Below are 21766 nucleotides of genomic sequence, written 5' to 3'. Positions count from 1 at the left end.
AACACCCAGGACTTATTTCCTTAGGATGGACTGGTTGGATCTCCTTGCAGTCCAAGGGACTCTCAAGAGTCTTCTCCAACACCACAGTTCAAAAGTATCAATTCTTCAGTGCTCAGCTTTCTTTATAGTCCAACTCTCACATCCATACATGACCACTGGAAAAACCATAGCCTTGACTAGATGGACCTTTGTTGGCAAAGTAATGTCTCTGCTTTATAACATGCTGTCTAGGTTGGTCATAACTTTCCTTCCAAGGAGTAAGCATCTTTTAATTTCATGGCTGCAATCACCATCTGATTTTGGAGCCCAAAAAATCTCCAGTGATTTTGGAGCCCCCAAAAATAAAGTCTGACACTGTTTCCACTGTTTCCCCATCTATTTCCCATGAAGTGATGGGACCAGATGCCATGATCTTAGTTTTCTGAATGTTGAGCTTTAAGCCAACTTTTTCACTCTCCTCCTTCACTTTCATCAAAAGGCTTTTTAGTTCCTCTTCACTTTCTGCCATAAGGGTGGTGTCATCTGCATATCTGAGGTTATTGGATGTTTCTCCCGGCAATCTTGATTCCAGCTTGTGCTTTTCCAGCCCAGCGTTTGTCATGATGTACTCTGCATATAAGTTAAATAAGCAGGGTGACAATATACAGCCTTGACGTACTCCTTTTCCTATTTGGAACCAGTCTGTTGTTCCATGTCCAGTTCTAACTGTTGCTTCCTGACCTGCATACAGGTTTCTCAAGAGGCAGGTCAGATGGTCTGGTATTCCCATCTCTTTCAGAATTTTCCACAGTTTATTGTGATCCACACAGTCAAAGGTTTTGGCATAGTCAATAAGCAGAAAAAGACGTTTTTCTGGAACTCTTACTTTTTCGATGATCCAGCAGATGTTGGCAATTTGATCTCTGGTTCCTCTGCCTTTTCTAAAATCGGCTTGAACATCTGGAAGTTCATGGTTCATGTATTGCTGAAGCCTGGCTTGGAGAATTTTGAGCATCACTTTACTAGTGTGTGAGATGAGTGCAATTGTGCTCTCATTCTGTGTTATAGACAGAAGTGTCTGTAACAGATAGTAAAACACTTTTTCACAACTGGAGATAGATTAAATGCATTTATGCTAGAAGAAGAAATACTTTGACTTGAATATAAGACAGGAGGGTGGTGAGTGGCACTGTGGGCCTAAAATAGGGGTATGCCATATAGGTAGGAAGATCAAATCAAAAGTTCATACCAGGATAAATTTTTCTGAGATGTTTGCCTTCTTGTCATAATTCATGTGTTTATTGGCAACTGCAACCCCCAAATGGCCCAAGGAATGTGAAAAAAAAGTAATTTTCACCAGGAGTAAGTTAGTTAGTGTATTTACTTACACATAAGTAAGTTAGCTTATGTGTATTTCTCTCTTCACCCCATGTGTCTTTTCAGAATGCTTAAGTGCAGGAATGAAAGGTCGTATAACATCAAACAACTCAATGCAGCAGATGGACAATGGCAATCACAGTTCAGGTAATGCTCATCTTTTTTTTTTTTCCACAGTGGAATATTATTCAGTCTTTTATTTATTTATTTTTATTAGTTGGAGGCTAATTACTTTACAATATTGTAGTGGTTTTTGCCATACATTGACATGAATCAGCCGTGGATTTACATGTGTTCCCCATCCCGATCCCCCTTCCCACCTCCCTCCCCATCCCATCCCTCTGGGTCTTCCCAGTGCACCAGCCCTGAGCACTTGTAGAAAAGTGCTTGAGGCTTGTACAATTTTTATGCTTTGAGATCTTGAACTGTCTTAAGTACATTTATAGATTGAATTGTCTAGAATTGTCTAGATGAAATACTGCTTATGTTTTAAAATGTTGGTAAATTTTTCATTCTGAAATTATCTTCCGTGCTTGTTTAGTACCTATTTCAAGACTGTGATCATGAAGTAAACCAGTAGCACAACCCCAATTTTTTTCATTCAATTTTTAAATCATAGGTTTACTAATTTTACTCTAGAAAACTTGAAAAAATTGGCCTTAGCAGCTGTTACTAATTTACTTTCTGTATGCCTTTGCCCAGCTCTACTGTCTCCCTAATTTTTATTCCTCATCATTTAACTCTTTCTTTATATTTTAAAATACTATTTTTGTTACATATTTTACATTGAGCACTTCATGGAAAAATAATTCTAGTGATTTCAAAATGTATTCTTGGACTCAATAAATATGTTTTCTAATTATATTTAATTATTCACTATCTAGAAAAATTAGATTTCAGGTCAACTGCAGACTCAAATAAGTAAAATGACTATGTAAACTATTAATTTGAGGGGTGCAAATAGTGCTTGAGTTTAGGGGGTTAAATGGTGACTCCACATCAAGATATGTCCACCAGGAAACTACAAATTGGGTATATTTAGACAAAGCTTCTTTGAAAATGTAATTAAGTTAAAGCTTTCAGATGAGATCATCCTGGATTAGCATGGGCCCTAATCCAATAACAAATGTGCTTAGAAGAAGAAGACACAAGGGAAAATACAATGTGAAGATGGTAATACATCTACAAGCTAAGGAACACCAAGGATTTCTGGCAGCCACCCAAACCTGGAAGAAACAAAAAAGGATTCTTTACTAGAGGCTTTGGAAAGAATATGGTCCTGCTAACACTTTGATATCAGACTTCTGGCTTCCAGAAATGTGTGAGAATAAATATCTGTTTTACGGCATTGAGTTTGAGGATGCATATTAAATCAGCTCTAGGAAACTAATATAAAGAGTAACTAAGTTACTTTTCTACTGTAAACATATCTTTAAAAACACAGTCCACATATGATTCAGTCTATATATAGATCTTCCTTGATTTATGACGGCATAATGGCTCAATAAACTCATCCTAAGTTGAAAATATCTTAAGTCAAAATACACCTAACCTACCTAACAGGAGAAAAAGGTGGTGACAGAGGATGAGGTAGTTGGATGGCATCACTTACTCAATGGACATGAGTTTGAGCAAACTCCAGGAGATAGTGAAGGACAGGGAAGCTTTGTGTGCTGCAGTCCATGGGACTGCAGAGTCGAACACAACTTAGCGACTGAACAACAACCTAACATCAAAACTTAGCCGAGCCTTCTTTAAACAGTTGAACAAAATCATCTAACACAAAACCTATCTTATACTAACACGTTGGATATCTCATGTAATTTATTGAATACTTACCTTTTGAAAGTGAAAAAAATGTTTGTATGAATACAGAATAGTTCTAAGTATATCAGCTTACAACTGGGAACTGACTGGGGGCAGTGGTTTACTGCAGCTGCCCAGCATCACAAGAGAATATTGTACTGCATTATTGCTATCCTGGAAAGCAATCAAAATCCAAAAATTCAAAGTACAGTTTCTACTGAATGCATATCGATTTTGCACCATTGTAGAGTAAAAAAAGAAATTCTAAATCATACCATCCCAAGGTGGGCACTGACAGTATATGTACATAACTGAAAGAGTTTAAATTAGACTTCTTATGTTAATGTAAAACTATAATCTTTCTAAACTTAAAAGAAAATTTGGTTTCATATGAAGAAATTGAAGACAGAAATCATAGAACCATTGTTCAGAAGCTTTAAATGATTGTTGTTTATACAACAATGATTGGTATATACAAAGCTTCAAGAAAGACTGAGTAAGAAAGATGCCTTCTTTTATCAATGAAGACATGATACTTCATGTGAAATTGGCATTCTATAGGAACTAGATACCAAATGGAGAAAATAAAACTGGATGACTCATATTAGCAATTAACTAAGTTTAAAAAACATCTCTAGTATTATAAAAATAATCAGAGGACTACTTCTGAAAATAAGCATAATATTTTTCTTTTCTGAAAAATGTAATTTTAGCACAGTTAAGAGTACACTACAACTTGTGGGTTTTAGTTCTGGTATGAGGAGTTGCAGATATAATTTACTGATTTTCTTCCCAAGGTATTTTTCTTTAGACAGTGAATGTTGCTCAGTTGTAGGAGAATTTTGTATGTGGTTTGAGAGGCAGAATTCTCCATGAGCCTCCACTCACTGGAATACCTTTATTAAGCATGAAGTCACTTTTACACTCTAGTCCACTGAAACTCAAAAACTTGAAGACTTTTAGTTCAGTTCAGTCACTCAGTTGTGTCTGACTCTTTGCAACCCCATGGACTGCAGCACTCCAGGCCTCCCTGTCCGTTATCAAACTCCCGGAGTTTACTCAAACTCATGTCCATTGAGTTGGTGATGCCATTCAACCATCTCATCTTCTGTTGTCCCCTTCTCCTCCCGCCTTCAATCTTTCCCAGCATCAGGGTCTTTTCAATTGAGTCAGTTCTTCACATCAGGTGCCAAAGGATTGGAGTTTCAGCTTCAGCATCAGTCCTTCCAATGAATATTCAGGACTGATTTCCTTTAGGATGGACTGGTTGGATCTCCTTGCAGTCCAAGGGACTCTCAAGAGTCTTCTCCACCACCACAGTTCAAAGGCATCAATTCTTTGGCACTCAGCTTTCTTTATAGTCCAAATCTCACATCCGTATATCACTACTGGAAAAACCATAGCTTTGACTAGATGGACCTTTGTTGGCAAAGTGATGTCTCTGCTTTTTAATATGCTGTCTAGGTTGGTCATAACTTTTCTTCCAAGGAGCAAGAGTCTTTTAATTTCATGGCTGCAGTCACCATCTGCATTGATTTTGGAGCCCCCCAAAATAAAGTCTGTCACTGTTTCCGTTGTTTCCCCATCTATTTGCCATGAAGTGATGGGACCAGGTGCCATGATCTTAAGTTTTCTGAATGTTGAGTTTTAAGCCAACTTTTCCACTCTCCTCTTTCAGTTTCATCAAGAGCCTGTTTAGTTCTTCTTTTCTTTCTGCCATAAGGTTGGCAGAAAATGGGCTTCCTGATAGCACAGATGGTAAAGAATCTGCCTGCAATGCAAGAGACCTGGGTTTGATCCCTGGGTCAGGAAGATCCCCTGGAGAAGGGAATGGCTACCCACTCCAGTACTCTTGCCTGGAGAATCCCATGGATAGAGGAGCCTGGCAGGCTACAGTCCATGGGTGTCGTAAAGAGTCGGACATGGGGTCGCAAAGAGTTGGAAATTTAATTAAAGTCAATTATGAAGACACCACTTAATATATGACCAAGCTCTTCCAACAGAATCCCCTGGTACCCATACTGATTTAGTTATATCTCATAAAAACTAACGTGTCAAACTGACAGTATTCCCAAACAAGATGGTTAAAATGAGAATTCACTGAAATGGCAACAGCTTAGTTCAGAGCATGAAAATCATTTGCTCTGTTACCAAAAGTAACAATTTTTATGGGGCATAGGAAGTGAAATCCAAAGGATAAGAAGAAAAGTCTTAAAATATCTCCTAGAAGATATCAATCAAAGCTGGATTCCTTGAACTTTCCATTGATAACAAACAACCTATACCTTTAAAATAAGGAGCATGGAACTTCCCTGGGAGTCCAGTGGTTAAGACTCCTCATTTCCACGGACAGGGGGTATGGGTTTGATCCCTGGTAGGGGGAATAAGATTCTGATAGCCATGCACTGTGGCCAAAAAAAAATTTTTTTTTTAAATAGGGAGAATGATTGGTGACAGCCAGACATGTGAAGAACTGATGCTGAAGAAGAACTCTGTTTAACCAGAACCAGAGAATATTATGGTTGTGAAACACATACTTCCAGAAACAGCAAGTCTCAGGGCTGCAAAAGCCAAAATGCCCCCAAGAGAAGGCCTTGATAGGTTCCAGTAATCTTTATCTATTATGCCTGCCATCTTCTGACCACCAGACAGCTCCCTTTTAGCTGGGAATGGGCAGGGTTCATTGTAGTTTTTTTACTTATCAGAATCCTATTGGGTGTCCTCAATACTTGCCACACTTCACTAAAGGTAAGGAGAGCAAGGAAAGAAGGGAGGAAGGAAGGAAGCAAGAAAGGAAGGAAGAAAGGAAGGAATTGTCACATGTTAAAAATAGAATATGAAACTTATGTAATTTGAGGGAGAATTTGGAATTATCACTGGAGATTTATTTTTAAAAGGCAAAGTAAACAAAGGAAAATAGAATATTCAGTAGATGTTCATTGTTTTTATTTATAAATGTTGTCAATGTAAGAAATTAGAACAAACAAAATACTGTACTTTAAGTCAAGAGTTAGCAAACTATGGCCCATGGGCAAATCCAGCCAACTGTATATTTTTGTAGATTAAAATTTTATTGAACAAAACCATGGGCATTTGTTCCCTTATTATATATGGCTGCTTTCTTGCTGCAACAGCAGAATTGAATACTTGCAACAGAGACCATATGGAACCCAAAGCCTCAGATGTCTACTCTTTAGTCCTTTGGCAAAGCTATATTGTGTGCTACGATGGAGCTTCAGAGTCTAGAACACCTAAGATGTAACTTGATCTCAGTAATCCCTCTGAGGTCAGCTCTGATTTCTTATCTGTTTCTGAAATAGATATTTGACCCCAATATGACTAAATTTAATAGTTGGAATCTCATTCTTTGTCTTCTTTCCAGCTCAATTCAATAACACTTAGTTGCTGAGAAAAGCCAAATTATTTCAGAGGTCTGTTCACTGCTCATTTTTAAGATATTATTGAATTTCTCTATTTATTATGTGGTAGAATTGGGTAGAAAATTAGAATGGGGAGCAAAAATACATTTTTATAAGCAGGAGTGCTCATAAATTATTGAAATTCTTATGGTGGTCTTATAAACTAAGGGGAAGAAATTTGAGGTCCTTACGTCATAAGAAGCATTTAAAAAATCATTGTTGTTGTTTAAACAAAATAGTATTATGATAGATTTTTCAGAAAGCAAATTTGAAGTTGATTAGGACTATTTTGATGGTCAGAAACTCTACAGAACTCAAGGGAAGGAAAGCATGTAGGTCTCAGGAACTATGGAATTGGGAACTTGAACTAGGTGAAGTCTGCCATCTCTCTTTCCGCTTCTGCTTCATTCTTCCTATAGTAGGTTTATTAGTCAGGGTTTGAAAGAAAAACAGGAAAAGATGTGTGTGTGTGTGTGTGTGTGTGTGTTGGACATACATCCTGTAGAGAGAGAGAAAGAGAAAGAGGCGGGGAGAGAGAGAGAAAGAGGAGGAGAGATTGATTTACTTTAAGGAATTGACTCACGTAATTGTGGAGGCTTGGCAAGCCCAAAATCTGCAGGGTCTCTGGAGACCCTGGGAAGAGGTGCTGTTCGAGGCTGAAGGCAATGTGCTGGCAGAATTCCCTTTCCCATGAGGTCAGTCTTTTCTATTAAATCCTTCAACTGACTGGATGAGGCCCACTCACATTATGGAGGTAAATTTACTTTACTCAAAGTCTACTGATAAAAAATACCTTCACAGAAACATCTAGAATAATGTTTGACCAAACATTTGGGTACTATGGACTAGCTAGGCTGACATAAAATTAACCATCACAGTAGGAAAAATGGGGAAGAAAGAGGGATGGACTATTCTTATCGGTCCTGGTTCTTAAATTCTTGAGAAAGTACTTGATTTGCCCAACTGTTTGAGGTGTCCACCACTGGTCTAAACAATTTTAATCAGGTAGTGGCATCTGTAAAAAAAGACCATAAATCAGCCCAGCTCATGTGAGGTGTCCATGATGAAACAATACATTATGGGTAGGGAAAGGTGGAGGCAGGGTTATCTTTTGCAAAATAGTTTGAAATATAAAATGAGGTGTTGCATAAATGGGGAATCATTGACTAATAACATAAATGTAATTTTCAAATGTTAACATGTTTTTCCATATAATGATGGGCCATCCTCTAATTTCAGTTTTCCAAGGTTTTTTGTGTAATTTTAGTTATGGTTCATTGATTTTCTATCATGTTGTATACAAGTTTTGGTGAAGAAATAATGGTTTTGACTCTAAATTTCTAAGATTGATTTCATCTACTTTTCTCTGAGTATTTTCTAGATTCAACAATTACTTCATCTATGGACAGAAAGCAGAGCACTGTAACACTTCCTACAGAAGGTAGTATGTTTCTTCTTTCCTTTTTTTTTTTTTTTTTTAGGCCAGTACTGAAGCATGGAATGTTGAGCTTCCTCAGAAACATAGTCAATGGTGGTCTGGCCCCCGTGCTGGTCTTGGGCCCAGTTGAAAAATATGGTGATCTGAATGCTGTGGGATAAGGGACGTGAATTACCTCACCCATCCTCCCTTAAAGCAGTTCAATTCCACTGGAAGGTTATGGGGTTTTCTCTATCAGGCCCCATGCTGGGCTTTGGGAGGAACATAAAGATGAGCAAGACTATCAGAGAGCCCCTGGGGAGTTCAGTCTCATGGGGGAACCCGGGTAGGAGCACAGCTATCACACAGGAGGTGAGCACTCACATCATCTGTCCCAAGACTGTAGAGAGGGAGTGGCTAAGCACCAAGGCTTAGAAAAGGGCTCACAGAGGATGTAGCGTGTGGATCAAGTCTTAAAGGAAGTGTATTTTAATAGAAAAAGAGCATTTGTATATAGGGCATTCTAGACTGTAAAAACAATGTGAGAAATGACACGCAAGTGGAATTGTGCTTGGTGTTTTTCTGCACCACGCGGACAATGTAGTGTGTGATAAATAAGATTGTAAAGAGAGTCAATGTGACAATGAGGGCTTTCAAAGCCAATGTGAAGACATTTAAACTTATTTTTCAGGCAGTGAGTGATTTCTGGAGGGTTTTAGAGTTGAGGGAATCTTATCTATGTTGTAGAATGATGTCTGGATGCAGTGTAATGATGTCTGGATGTCTGGACTGGAGGAGAAGAGTTTTGAGACAGAGACAGAAGTTAGGAGGCTTTTGCATCAATCCAAGTATATGGCGATGGGGACTTAATCTAATATAGGGTAGTGAGAAAAGAAATGAAATGCCCAGAGCCAAGAATTTGTCTATGTACACAAGGCTGGATGAGACTGGAAGATATTTATAGATGAAGAATGGTTTGTGGTTGCTGTTTTGGGAGCAAAGATGAGACTACAGTCTTCTCAGTGAAGCAAGAAGTAAAATCACCCTAGGTGATCACAGGAAGCATATGGAGAATATATTTGTTAGGTGTTAAGCCCACAGAGTGTTGTGGAGGTCCTGGTCATTGGTAAATTATCACAACAGATATGAAAAAGGAAAAAAGAGGTTGAAGAAAGGCCTAAAATCAACAATAACAAAAGAACTATCATCACCCTGCAAAAGGTGAAGGGTGATTGAAGTTTATAGAACGGTAGAAAGTGAAAGAACATAGAATATCTGCAATGTTTGGAATCCTACCATTGGAGTTACTTCTTTGGATACTGTGCCCCTGTTCAAATGTGTGTTTTTTTGATTAGCAAGAACTTTCCTTTTAAAAATAGAGTCAGATATTGAGGATAAGTATTAGACAAAACATTAAAGTCTTATGCTGCTTATAAGCTAAAGTTCAAAATCCCAAGAACTACAGGATATTCACAACTTGCTCTCACCGGTCTCTTATTTTTCTGGTTTTATCTTAAGCATCATTTCCTTATGCACAAAGATGCTTCCCACATCCAACCTCTAGCAGCTCTCTAACAAGCCATATTCTTGTTTGTCTCCAAGCCTAGGGGATGCCACTTAGAGTGATGGAAAGAGCATGGATTTAACTGCCCTCTTAGATCTGCTTTAAAATCATCTCTTCCTTTATCCAGTAATATAATCTTATATTGGCCATGAGATGCAAAGGCTTGAGTACATCTTAGAGGAGGCTGATGATACCAAAAGAAGAGCAGAAAATTATTAAATGCAAAGTTTTAAACAAATAAGCTTCATCCACATAAAAAATTTTGCCGTGCCACAGTTGGTTCTGTTCATGTTAAACTGATGAAATCACCGACACTCACCTTAGTTACAGGTGACTTGTAACAGAATCACCTCTCAGCAAATCCCTTTCAATCAGGGACACATGTCAGTTTATGGGAAAGTGTGAGCTTCTATATTGAGAGGTGCTTGCCAGTCTTAATTTTTTACTTTAAAATATGGAAAAATAGGTCAATGCTATATTTATACTGATAATTGAATGTATGGAAACAAAATTTGTGAGCAAGGTTCACAGCAAACAGTCAGAGAGTATATATGTGAGTGAATAGGAAGGAAGGGGAACTCACTGAAAGGCCATATTTGATACCATTACACATTTGCAATAAAATCCTTTTAATAGAAAATTTACAGAAGAAAATAATCCTTGTTTTTGCATTGATTTGTATTTATATATAGTACTACTCTTTTTTTTTTTCTAGAAAAATACTTCTAAGAATCTCTTACCACTTGGCATCATCATTTTTCATTTTTGTGAGGTAGCCCAACTAAGGAAATTGCAGATTATTTCAAAATCTGTTGACTTAACTGATTTTGTGATTCTCCAAATAAAAATTAAACAAAAGAAATTCCAGCTTGTTCAACCTGAATGCCATCTTAGCTATTTTTAATGAAAGTATCATATTCTTCCAGATTTATGTTTATCTGCAGTGCCACCCTTAAGGATAGGTGTTTAGTTCTGATGTTACTGATTTTTCACTTTCATCAGAATTTAGGAGGAAAAAACCGTATTACTAATGCTTCCATTTTTCCTCCCCTGAGGAGCATGAGTTGTATGATAAATCTAATAGTTTCTGTGGTCAAAAGATTAGATTTAGAAAACAGTCTTTGTCTTTATTTTAGATTCTGCATTCTCATCTATTTGTCTTATAGGTATCAAATCTCCTGAATTAATTTTGTAACACTTTAAACAGTTTTGTCACAAGTATAATTCATGTTATTTTCTTATTGATACATAACACAGAAGGAAGTTGTTTAATCTTTGTGCTATGTGCTAAGTCACTTCAGTTGTGTCCAACTGTTTGCGACCATATGGACTGTAGCCTGCCAGGCTTTCTGTCCATGGGATTCTCTAGATAGGAATACTGGAGTGGGTTGTCATGTCCTTCTCCAGGGGATCATTGGATGCATTTAATACTTTATATGCTTTTCATCAATGTTAGTTTCTTATGTAAGTTTAAGATTTCTGGAGTAAGACACCAGCAAAGTAATGTAAAGTACAATTTCAAGTAATATGCAGTGAATAAATTTTAACACATGAAGTTCTTTATCAAGCTTTTCTCTTATTATTCTCTGTATTTGTGCCTGTGTGTATGTGTCCAGCTAACACTTCACTATCGGTACTAGTGGGTACAAAGTCTGTGCTCTATTGCCCTCCTGTGCTGCGGACAAATGTGCTGGTAGCAACATGGGAAATAGTCCTCAGACACAAGCCACCCTGCTTCAGAGCCTTTAGGCGTGATATGAATCGGACCACAACAGAAAACTGTACAGATGAGAGAATAATCTGGGCCTCCAGACCTGATGAGAATCTTGCTCTTCTGATTTATCCAGTGGCCATCACTCATGATGGGAATTACACGTGTCATATAGTAACACTTGATGGGAATTTCCAACATGGATATCACTTCCAAGTGTTAGGTAAGGAACATCATATGTTGCAGTGTTTCACATAACCAGATTTTGGGCTGAAACAAATCTCACTCTAAATTCCATGTCTCATATGTTAAGACTGAAGCATTTCCCCTACATTTCTGCAGTGCCCCCTGAGGTGACCCTGATTCAAACTGAGAATGGAACTGCAGTGTGCAAAGCAGCTGCAGGGAAACCAGCTGCACAGATCTCCTGGACCCCAGAGGGTGACTGTGTCACTGAGCAAGAGCTTTACTGGGGTGATGGCACAGTGACCGTCCAGAGTACATGCCGCTGGGGGGGCCACCATGTGCCTGCTGTGTTCTGCTCTGTCTCCCACTTGACTGGCAACAAGAGTCTGTCCATACAGCTGGAAAGAGGTAGGTAATTTTTCTAGTTATGTGTTTGATTTTCCCTATCTTTTAGAGGAGTTACCTTAAGAAGGAAAAAGGAGTCTGCAGAGAAACTTCATTCTAGAATGTCCTTTCCAATCTCCATTTTATCTTCCTCTTCTCCTCAAAACAAAGAAATTTGCCTAGAAGAATATTAAAGAAATTTGTTGTAAAAAGTCATATATAGAATGCATTTTATTTTACTTTTAATGGTCCTTTCTGTACTGCTAAATTTACTTGCATCATATACTTTAAAATAAATACTTATGGCTTTAATAGAAAGATAAAGTATAATTTTAAACAAGTAATTATAATTTTATTAGAAGAATAAAGTTATTCATAAATTACCTTTGTGAATCCTCAGTCTGGTAGAATTTTCTCTTTCAGTTTCCTCCAATAAAATTTCCTAAATGTCATATACTAGCATCTATGATTCAGTTCATAGCTGTTTAGTTTCTCTACTCTCTGCTCCTATCCTACTCTTATTTCTTATTATTAAAACTATTATTTTAATCAACATAACTCATATAGGTTAAAGTTCACATTGTTCTATAAGCTTATGATAAAAAAACGTTAGACCTCTCTCTCCACCTCCACCTCTCCATTCTTACATGATCTCCCAAGGGAAGTATTTCAAATGTTTGAGTGTTTCTTATAGTAATTGACTCAAATTTTATTAATATAAATCACATGGTTATATGGCTGTTCCCTAATATAGCAAATTTGGACATACTGAACCCACTTCTCATGATAGACAAAGATTTTACTTTCTTCTCTTCCCTCATTCTTCATATACAGTAAAATAGCAAGTTTGGATTAAATTAGACAGTGTTTACATTATTTTGAATGTGTATGCTTTGTTAAGAACTGAATCAATAAATAAACTCATATATTTGTCTCTGAATAAATTTTTGTTCTTCTTGGGCTTAACAGCTTTTCTTTTTTTATCTCCTTAATAATGCATGTATCTATTGTTCAGTAACACTAACTATATATATGTGTATGTATTCAATCACTAAGTTGTGTCTACTCTTTGTGACCCCACAGACTGTAGCCTGCCAGGCTCCTCTGTCCATGGGATTTTCCAGGCAAGAATAGTGGAGAAGGTTGCCATTTCCTCCTCTACCTGGGGATTGAACCTGTGTTTCCTGCATTGGCAGGCAGATTCTTTACCACAGGGAAGTCCAATTTTATATATATGTATATATTATATATATATATATAATATATATATATATACACATATGTGACTTGATTTTATATATTTATATATAAAACTTTTTTTAAAAATGGACTTTATTTTTTAGAACAGTTTTAGGATAACAACAATACTGAGTGGAAAGTCCAGAGAGTTCCCAAATCCTTGCCCCTACAGATACATGGTCTTCCTGTCTATCTACACTCCCCACATCTCACAGTGGTACATTTGTTATAATCATTGGCCCTATCTTAACACATTAGGGCTTCCCTGATAGCTCAGTTGGTAAAGAATCTGCCTGTAATGCAGGAGATCCTGGTTTGATTCCTGGGTCAGGAAGATCCACTGGAGAAGGGACAGGGTACCCACTCCAATATTCTTGGGTTTCCCTTGTGGCTCAGTTAGTAAAGAATCTGCCTGCAGTGTGAGAGACCTGGGTTCAGTCTCTGGGTTGGGAAGATCCCCTGAAGAAGGGAAAGGCTACAATTCCATGGACTGTACAGTCTATGGGGTCTCAAAGAGTCGGACATGACTGAGTGACTTTCACTTTCACTGTAATACATCAAGTGGCTGACTTTATTTTTCAAAATAAAATATTTTTTTGAAAATATTTTTTTTAATTTTTTTTATTTTATTTATTTTTATTTATTTATTTATTTATTATTATTATTATTATTTTTTCCAGTGGGTTTTGTCATACATTGATATGAATCAGCCATGGATTTACATGTATTCCCAATCCCGATCCCCCCTCCCACCTCCCTCCCCATCCGATCCCTCTGGGTCTTCCCAGTGCACCAGCCCTGAGCACTTGTCTCATGCATCCAACCTGGGATGGTGATCTGTTTCACCCTTGATAGTATACTTGTTTCAATGCTATTCTCTCAGAACATCCCACCCTCGCCTTCTCCCACAGAGTCCCAAAGTCTGTTCTATACATCTGTGTCTCTTTTTCTGTTTTGCACATAGGTTTATCGTTACCATCTTCCTAAATCCCATATATATGCATTAGTATACTGTATTGGTCTTTATCTTGGATGCCATGATAATTTTTTTCATGTTGATTTTCAAGCCAGTTTTTTCACTGTTCTCTTTCACCCTCATCAGCAGGCTCTTTAATTCCTCTTCACTTTCTGCCATTAGAGTGACATCATCTGGGTATCTGAAATGATTGATATTTCTCCCGGCAATCTTGATTCCAGATTGTGATTCATCCAGCCCAGCATTTCAACATGATGTATTCTGCATATAAGTTAAATAAGCATTGTGACAATATACAACCTTGTCACACTCCTTTCCCAATTTTGAAGCATGCTATTGTTCCATGTCTGTTTGTAATTGCTGCTTCTTGACTTGCATAGAGGTTTCTCAGGAGACAAGAAAGGTGGTCCATTACGTCCATCTTTTTAAGAATATTCCACAATTTGTTGTGATCCACATAGTCAAAGGCTTTAGCATAGTCAAGGAGGCAGAAGTAGATGTTTTCCTGAAATTCTCTCACTTTCTCTATGATCTAACAAATGTTGGCAATTTGATTTTTGGTTCCTCTGCCTTTTCTAAATCCAGTTTGTACACCTGGAATTCTTGGTTTGCATACTGCTGATACCTAGCTTGAAGGATTTGGAGCATAACCTTGCTAGCATGTGAAATAAGTGCAATAGTACAGTAGATTTAACATTTTTTGGTACTACCATTCTTTGGCATTGGAATGAAAACTGACCTTTTTCAGTGCTGAGTTTTCCAAATTGGCTGACCTGTTGAGAGCAGCACTTTAACTGCATCTTTTAGGATCTGAAATAGCTCAGCTGAAATTCCATTACCTTCAATAGCTTTGTTTTATAGTGATGCTTCCTAAGACCAACTTGACTTCACACTCCGGGATGTCTGGCTCAAGGTGAATGACCACACAACTGTAGGTATCCACATCATTAAGACTTTTTTTTAGTATAGTTTTGTGTATTCTTGCCACCTTTTCTTAATATCTTCTGCTTTTGTTAGGTCCTTACCATTTCTGTCCTTTATTGTGCCCATCCTTGCATGAAATGCTCCCTTGATATCTCCAATTTTCTTGAAGAGATCTCTAGTCTTCTCTGTTCTATTCTTTTCCTCTATTTCTGTGCATTGTTTACTTAAGGAGGACTTTTAAATCTCTCCTTGCTATACTCTGGAACTCTGCATTCAGTTGGGTATATCTTTTCCTTTCTCCCTTGACTTTCATCTCTCTTCTTTCCTTACCTATTTGTAAGGCCTCCTCAGATAACCACTTTGCTTTCTTGCATTTCTTTTTCTTTGGGACAGTTTTGGTCACTACCTCCTGTACAGTGTTATGAACCTCCATCCATAGTTCTTCAGGTACTCTGTCTGCCAGATCTAATCCCTTGAATCTATTTGCAACCTCCACTGTATAATCATAAGGGATTCGATTTAGGTCATACCTGAATGGCCTAGTGGTTTTCCCTACTTTCTTTAATTTTCACCTGGATTTTGCAATAAGGAGCTCATGATCTGAGCCACAGTCTGCTCCAGGTTGTTTTTGCTGACTGTATATATCTTCTCCATCTTCAGGTACAAAGAATAAAATCAATCTAATTTTGGTATTGACCATCTGTGGTGATGTCTATATAGAGAGTCATCTCTCGTGTTGTTGGAAATGGGTGTTTGCTATGACCAGCATGTTCTCTTGACAAAACTCTGTTAGATTTTGCCCTGCTTCACTTTGTATTTCAAGGCCAAACTTGCCTGTTATTCTGGGTATCTCCTGACTTCCTATTTTTGTATTCCAATTGCCTATGATGAAAAAAGACATCTTTTTTCAGTGTTAGTTCTAAAAGGTGTCATAGATCTTTGTAGAACCATTCAACTTCAGCTTGTTCAGCATCAGTGGTTGCATTACTGTGATGTTGAGTGGTTTGCCTTGGAAATGAACCAAGATCATTCCGTCGTTTTTGATGTTGCACTCAAGTATTTTATTTCAGACTCTTTTGTTGACTGTGAGGGCTACTCCATTTCTTCTAAGAGATTCTTGCCCACAGTTGTCGATATAAAGGTCATTTGAATTAAAATCTTCCATCCCCTTACATTTTAGTTTACTGATTTCCAAGATGTGATGTTCACTTTTGCCACATCCTACTTGACCACATCCAATTTACCTTGATACATTGACCTAACATTCCAGGTTCCTATGCAATATTGTTCTTTACAGCATCAGACTTTACTTTCACAACCGGACACATACACAACTGAGTGTCATTTTCACTTTGACCCAGTTGCTTCATTCTCTATGGAGCCTCCATTCTTCTCCAGTGGCATATTGGACACCTACGACCTGAGGAGCTCATTTTCAGGTGTCATATCTTTTTGCCTTCTCATACTATTCATGGGGGGCTTCCTTGGTGGTGCTAGTGGTAAAGAACCCACCTGCTACAGGAGACATAACACTGGAGACATAAAAGATGCAGGTTTGATCCCTGGGTTGGGAAGATTTCCTGGAGGAGGGCATGGCAACCCACTTCAATATTCTTGCCTGGAGAATCCCATGAACAGAGGAGTCTGGCAGTCTACACAGTCCCTAGGGTTGCAAAGAGTCCGACAAAACTGAAGAGACTTAGCATGCATGCGTCCATGCACTGTTCTTGGGGTTCTTGCAGCAAGAACACTGGAGTGGTTTGCCATTTCCTCCTCTAGTAGACCATGTTTTGTCAGAACTTTTAACTATTCCCCATCTATCTTGGGTGGCCCTGCATAGCATGGCTCATAGCTTCATTGAGCTATGCAAGCCCCTTTGCCATAACAAGGCTGTGATCCATAAAGGGTAAAAATCCTCTATATGCCACCTATTCATCCCTCCTTCCACTCTAACCTCTAACAGCCCCTAATTTTTAGACAGACATCATACTTTTGCTTTCTACCAGAATGTCATATAGTTGTAATCACAGAATATGTAGCCTTTTCAGATTGGCTTCTTTCACTTAGTAATATGTATTTAAGTTTCCTCCATCTTTTCATGTCTTGGTAGCTCAGTTTTTTTTAGTGCTGAATAATATTAAGTTATACATTTTTGTGTCTATATTTACAGATACCAATATATTATCACTTTCAAGTATTTTATATATCATTCTCCCTATTTTTATTATCTTGGTCATCGTGGGATCCATTTGGCTTTTGAAAAGCAGTTGCTACAGGTATTGACGGGTGTTTTCTATCCGTTGGCTTTATTGGGTTAGAAAGAAGTCAGAAATATTGAACTGGCTGATGGGTAAAATTAAGATGTTAATATCAATTCTCCCATCATCAGGAAACATGTCCTGAAAATAATATACTTGGACTACTCTGAATGATGAGGGGGATTTTTCTAGGTTACTAAGACATGCAAGTGTAGTGAATTAGGCCATTTAGGGCCAGATCTTGGGTGAAACAGTGCATGCTATTTTCCATTCGGGAGGTGAATTATAGTAATTCATGTCATGTACCAAAGATGTGGTGCCACATATATTCTATTACATCAAGGTTCTTTGCGTAATTTTACTTCCCTTTCCAAAAGTCAGAATTATTTAGGTAAATTAACTACAAGCAGTAGTCTTCACTCATTTCTGATAGTTCACTTATGATTTATTATAGCTTCTATCAAAATGAACAGTTGCCAATAGTATATTGTTTTGTTTTTCCATTTTCAATCTGAATAATAATGTTTTGACTTTGACTGCAGCTTGTTTTTTATTTTTACAGAAAATGTAAATTTAAAAAAACAGAACATGCTCCAGTTGTTGAAGAGGTAAGATGAGATTAAAAAGATTATTTGCAAACTTTCAAGCTATGTAGTCTGAAAAATCTAGCCATATAATTTGTAATTTGTACCAGTATTAGTATTTTAGTTGAAAAATAAAAATTCTAATTTTACAATTCTGTCAGGTATACTTATTTTGTTAACTATCTACCAAGTACTATTTATACAAAGCCCAAATCCCTATTTTTATTTCAAGAACTGCATCCTACACAGATATAATATTTGCCTCATTGGGACTGTACCCTTTGAGAAATTGAGTTGTTATTTCCTCTCCCATTAAACTATCTCTAATTCTTGACTTCCTTTTTTCAATAGCATCATTATTTCCCTCTTAATCAAGTTTAAAACCTATCCATCTCTATAATCTCTTATAACCAAAAGTTTATTAAGTCTTCAACTCTCTTCTGAAATACATCTTGTATCACTTCATTCTTCTCCATAGGTAGTTAGTGATTTCTGTTTTTTTGAACTGATTTTAACCTTGGGTTATTTCTTAGGATGAAATGGAACCCTATGCCAGCTACACAGAGAAGAACAATCCACTTTATGATATTACAAACAGGGTGAAGACGTCTCAGGTATTACAAAGTGAAGCTGATGGGATGAATCTCCGTACTATATATGTTCCTGGAGTGTAACACCAGGACAAGTGAATCAAGATACAGTACAGATACTGTTTTGATATTCTTAGAGTTCTGGAATGGAAGGTCTATTTTGAAATTAGCTTTTCAAAGATTCCTAGAAGACAGAGACATTCTAGAGGATATGCATTTATATCTTTATACAATCGAAATTTTAGAATTTTAGCTGTTATGAGCTAGTTCTTTGAAGAATTGTCATTATTACAAAGAAAGCGTATGTTCATGACTAAATATTCAAATTGTTCAGTACAGTAGATGATGAAAACTGAGTTACTTCAAATAACTACACAGAAGGAACAGTTACTGACAGTTTTTATGTAATATAGAAAATTTCTAGATGCATATGCCTTATCTGTATGTGCATGGTATATATGTACACTTATATGTTCACTTACATATACATACACATATCCTTGTCAAGATACAAATGGGAACATACCATAATTTTATTCTTTACTTATAGAAAGTTAATGATATAATATATCCTGGAGATCTTTCATAACAAAACAAGCAGAGCTACCTCATTCTTCTTAATGATTACTACAATTCCATTGTATGTAACAGAATTTAATTTGATTAAACACAAATCTAGTGGTGGACATTTAGATTGTTTTGTTTGTTTTGCTATTATAAACAATACTACATAGAATGTTTCTTGTGGATTCATCTCTTTGTATGTGTTTGAACATATTTGTAAGATAATTTCCTTGAGTGAAATTGCCAGGTCAAAGGGTTTGTGCATCTTTATTATTGACTGATATGTCAAATTTTATCAATTTACATTCCCTCTAGTCCTGTTTGAATGTGCCTTTTCTGTTATTTTAATATCCATAAAATGTAAACCTTCTGTTAACAAATATAGATTATAATAATTTCACTATTTAATAAAACTGAATTTATATTTTTCTTTCGTGTGTGTTTGTGTATATGGGAAGAGGAGAGAGGAGGACACATATATGAGGACGTTAGCTTCTTCTGAAATTAGTATATCTCTATAGAGGTATTGTTCTCTCATGCCTGATAATATATGATAAATTGGAAATGTGTATTTTTATGGTATACATTTTATTGTGAGGTATTTATCAAGTAGCAAATGTTTATTGACTATATAATCAGCTAAATATGCATTATTGAGGACTTGGGATATTTTTTAAGTATGATCTATATGCTAAAGGAATAGCCATAGGATGACATGACCCTTTTTTCCATTTTTCTGTGGAATAAAATATTGGGAGTGTATATATTAATAATTTTTAATATTATTAAAAAATGCATTTTATTGTTAAAAATAAGTCTATTTACTTCATAGCAGGAAAAATGACCCTGGAGAAGGAAATGGTGACCCACTCCAGTATTCTTGCCTGGACAATCCCATGGACTTAGGAGCCTGGCAGGCTACAGTCCCTGTGGTCGCAAAGAGTCAGACATGACCGAGCGACTAACACACACACACAGGAAAAATGATACTGAAAATGAAAATTTTTTAACATGGTAGAAATTAAACAATATCCCTTCATTCTTTAATTGTGCCATTTGAAACATTTGACAGCTATTTAGTTTTATTACTATTTTGTCTCCCTGAAGACATTTTGGTTACTCTGAACTTTGTCCTTAAAAGGATTGTTGGTCTATTTTGGATGTAAAACTAATACACATATCTAAACTAATATACATATCATGTGACACTTGACACATAATATTTTAACCAAACCAATTTGGCTTGGTCAAGAAAACAGTCTGTTAAGTTTCTGCATATAAATATTACCAAAAAGTGTGCACAATATAACCCTGTCCTTAATATTTTCTTAACTCTGCATCCATCCCCTTATTGGGATGAGGTTCACTCTTAGATTCAAGAATATCTGTTTAAATATTTTACACCTTAACTCAATAATGTCAAAACAGTCATATCAAATGACATCATAGTAAAGACTTCAATATAATTTATAATGTCAAATTTCACTTTATAGAAAATAAATGTATTAAAATCTACTACAGGGATGTTAAACATAGTTGAAAATAAGAATTATGTGGGGAAATAAAAAATATATAGATTCCTCAAATCCTCTCTAGATCTGTGGAATCAGAGAACCTAGAAATTAGACCTAATGTGTCAGATTTTCCAGGAAGTAGTAAGATGTAATTAGTCAAGATAAAAGTTAATTAGGGGTGAAAGGTTATACTTTTGAAAGTTTAAAGGGTTTGGAAATGGAGGAGGACAAGTTTTTAGACTATAATGCTAATCTGAACAAAACATGTGAGAAGAAAGAAGGGAGAAAGCAGGATGGAAGGCAGGGAGCCTCATATAACAACTAAGAACTGGCAAAATAATGGCCAAACTCCAACAAGAAGTGCTGGAGCAAGGACTGCTTCTAAAAGGAGTCTTTTATGAGCAGAGATGGTCAAACTCTGATACGCCTTCAAGCTTAGTCAATGGTTAGGAAGAGTATGGCCTCAGCTTGAAAGCTGAAATGAAGGTTGAAGGTCTTAGCAATTAAAAACCACCAGCTAACTGCACTTCTTGGAGCTGAATGGTAAGTTCTCTTTTGATGGGAATCCTAATAGCTCCTTTCTTGGTGGCCCAGTCTGTCTTTTCACTGGTTAGTATTGGCCTGATGTTTCATTGTCTGTCATCTTATTTTCAACTCTTCTGTGAAAATTTATCTATTATAAAAGAACTATAGCTTATTTAAAAGAAGACATATCTGTTTCTTATTACCTCATTTAAGAATTTAAATAAAGGACAGAAATGGTATGGACCTAACAGAAGCAGAAGATAATGAGAAGAGGTGGCAAGAGTACACAGAAGAACTATACAAAAAAGATCTTGACGACCCAGATAATCACGATGGTGCGATCACTCACCTAGAGCCAGACATCCTGGAATGCGAAGTCAAGTGGGCCTTAGGAAACATCACTATGAACAAAGCTAGTGGAGGTGATGGAATTCCAGTTGAGCTATTTCAAATCCTGAAAGATGATGCTGTGAAAGTGCTGCACTCAATATGCCAGCAAATTTGGAAAACTCAGCAGTGGCCACAGGACTGGAAAAGGTAAATTTTCATTCCAATCTCAAAGAAAGGCAATCCCAAAGAATGTTCAAACTACTGCACAATTGCACTCATCTCACACGCTAGTAAAGTAATGCTCAAAATTCTCTAAGCCAGGCTTCAACAGTACATGAACTTCCAGATGTTCAAGCTGGATTTAGAAAAGGCTGGATTTAGAAAAACCAGAGATCAAATTGCCAACATCTGTTGGATCA

At 36.8% G+C, this 21766-nt stretch overlaps 1 protein-coding gene across 7 annotated transcripts in view; it reads left to right on the top strand.

The window, feature by feature from the left end:
- The window catches only part of CD200R1 (CD200 receptor 1), a 65213-nt gene extending 45807 nt beyond the window's left edge, over positions 1–19406 (top strand). For 3 of the 7 annotated variants that reach the window (XM_043474837.1, XM_043474839.1, XM_043474836.1), the window contains exons 3-9: positions 1423–1503; positions 7963–8022; positions 11179–11496; positions 11616–11867; positions 17153–17258; positions 17803–17848; positions 18358–19406. In XM_043474837.1, the coding sequence (XP_043330772.1) occupies positions 1423–1503; positions 7963–8022; positions 11179–11496; positions 11616–11867; positions 17153–17258; positions 17803–17848; positions 18358–18498 (1004 nt within the window). In that variant the 3' untranslated portion in view covers positions 18499–19406. Of the gene's footprint in view, positions 1–1422; positions 1504–5600; positions 5764–7962; positions 8023–11178; positions 11497–11615; positions 11868–17152; positions 17259–17802; positions 17849–18357 lie in introns of all 7 variants that reach the window. The other 4 variants (XM_043474841.1, XM_043474842.1, XM_043474843.1 and 1 more) reach the window with 4 other exon arrangements.
- The last annotated feature ends 2360 nt before the right edge of the window (positions 19407–21766 follow it).

Source organism: Cervus canadensis, chromosome 7 (genome assembly GCF_019320065.1).
Source record: "Cervus canadensis isolate Bull #8, Minnesota chromosome 7, ASM1932006v1, whole genome shotgun sequence".
Taxonomy (NCBI): Eukaryota; Metazoa; Chordata; class Mammalia; order Artiodactyla; family Cervidae; genus Cervus; species Cervus canadensis.
This window is presented reverse-complemented; position numbering and strand designations above follow the sequence as displayed.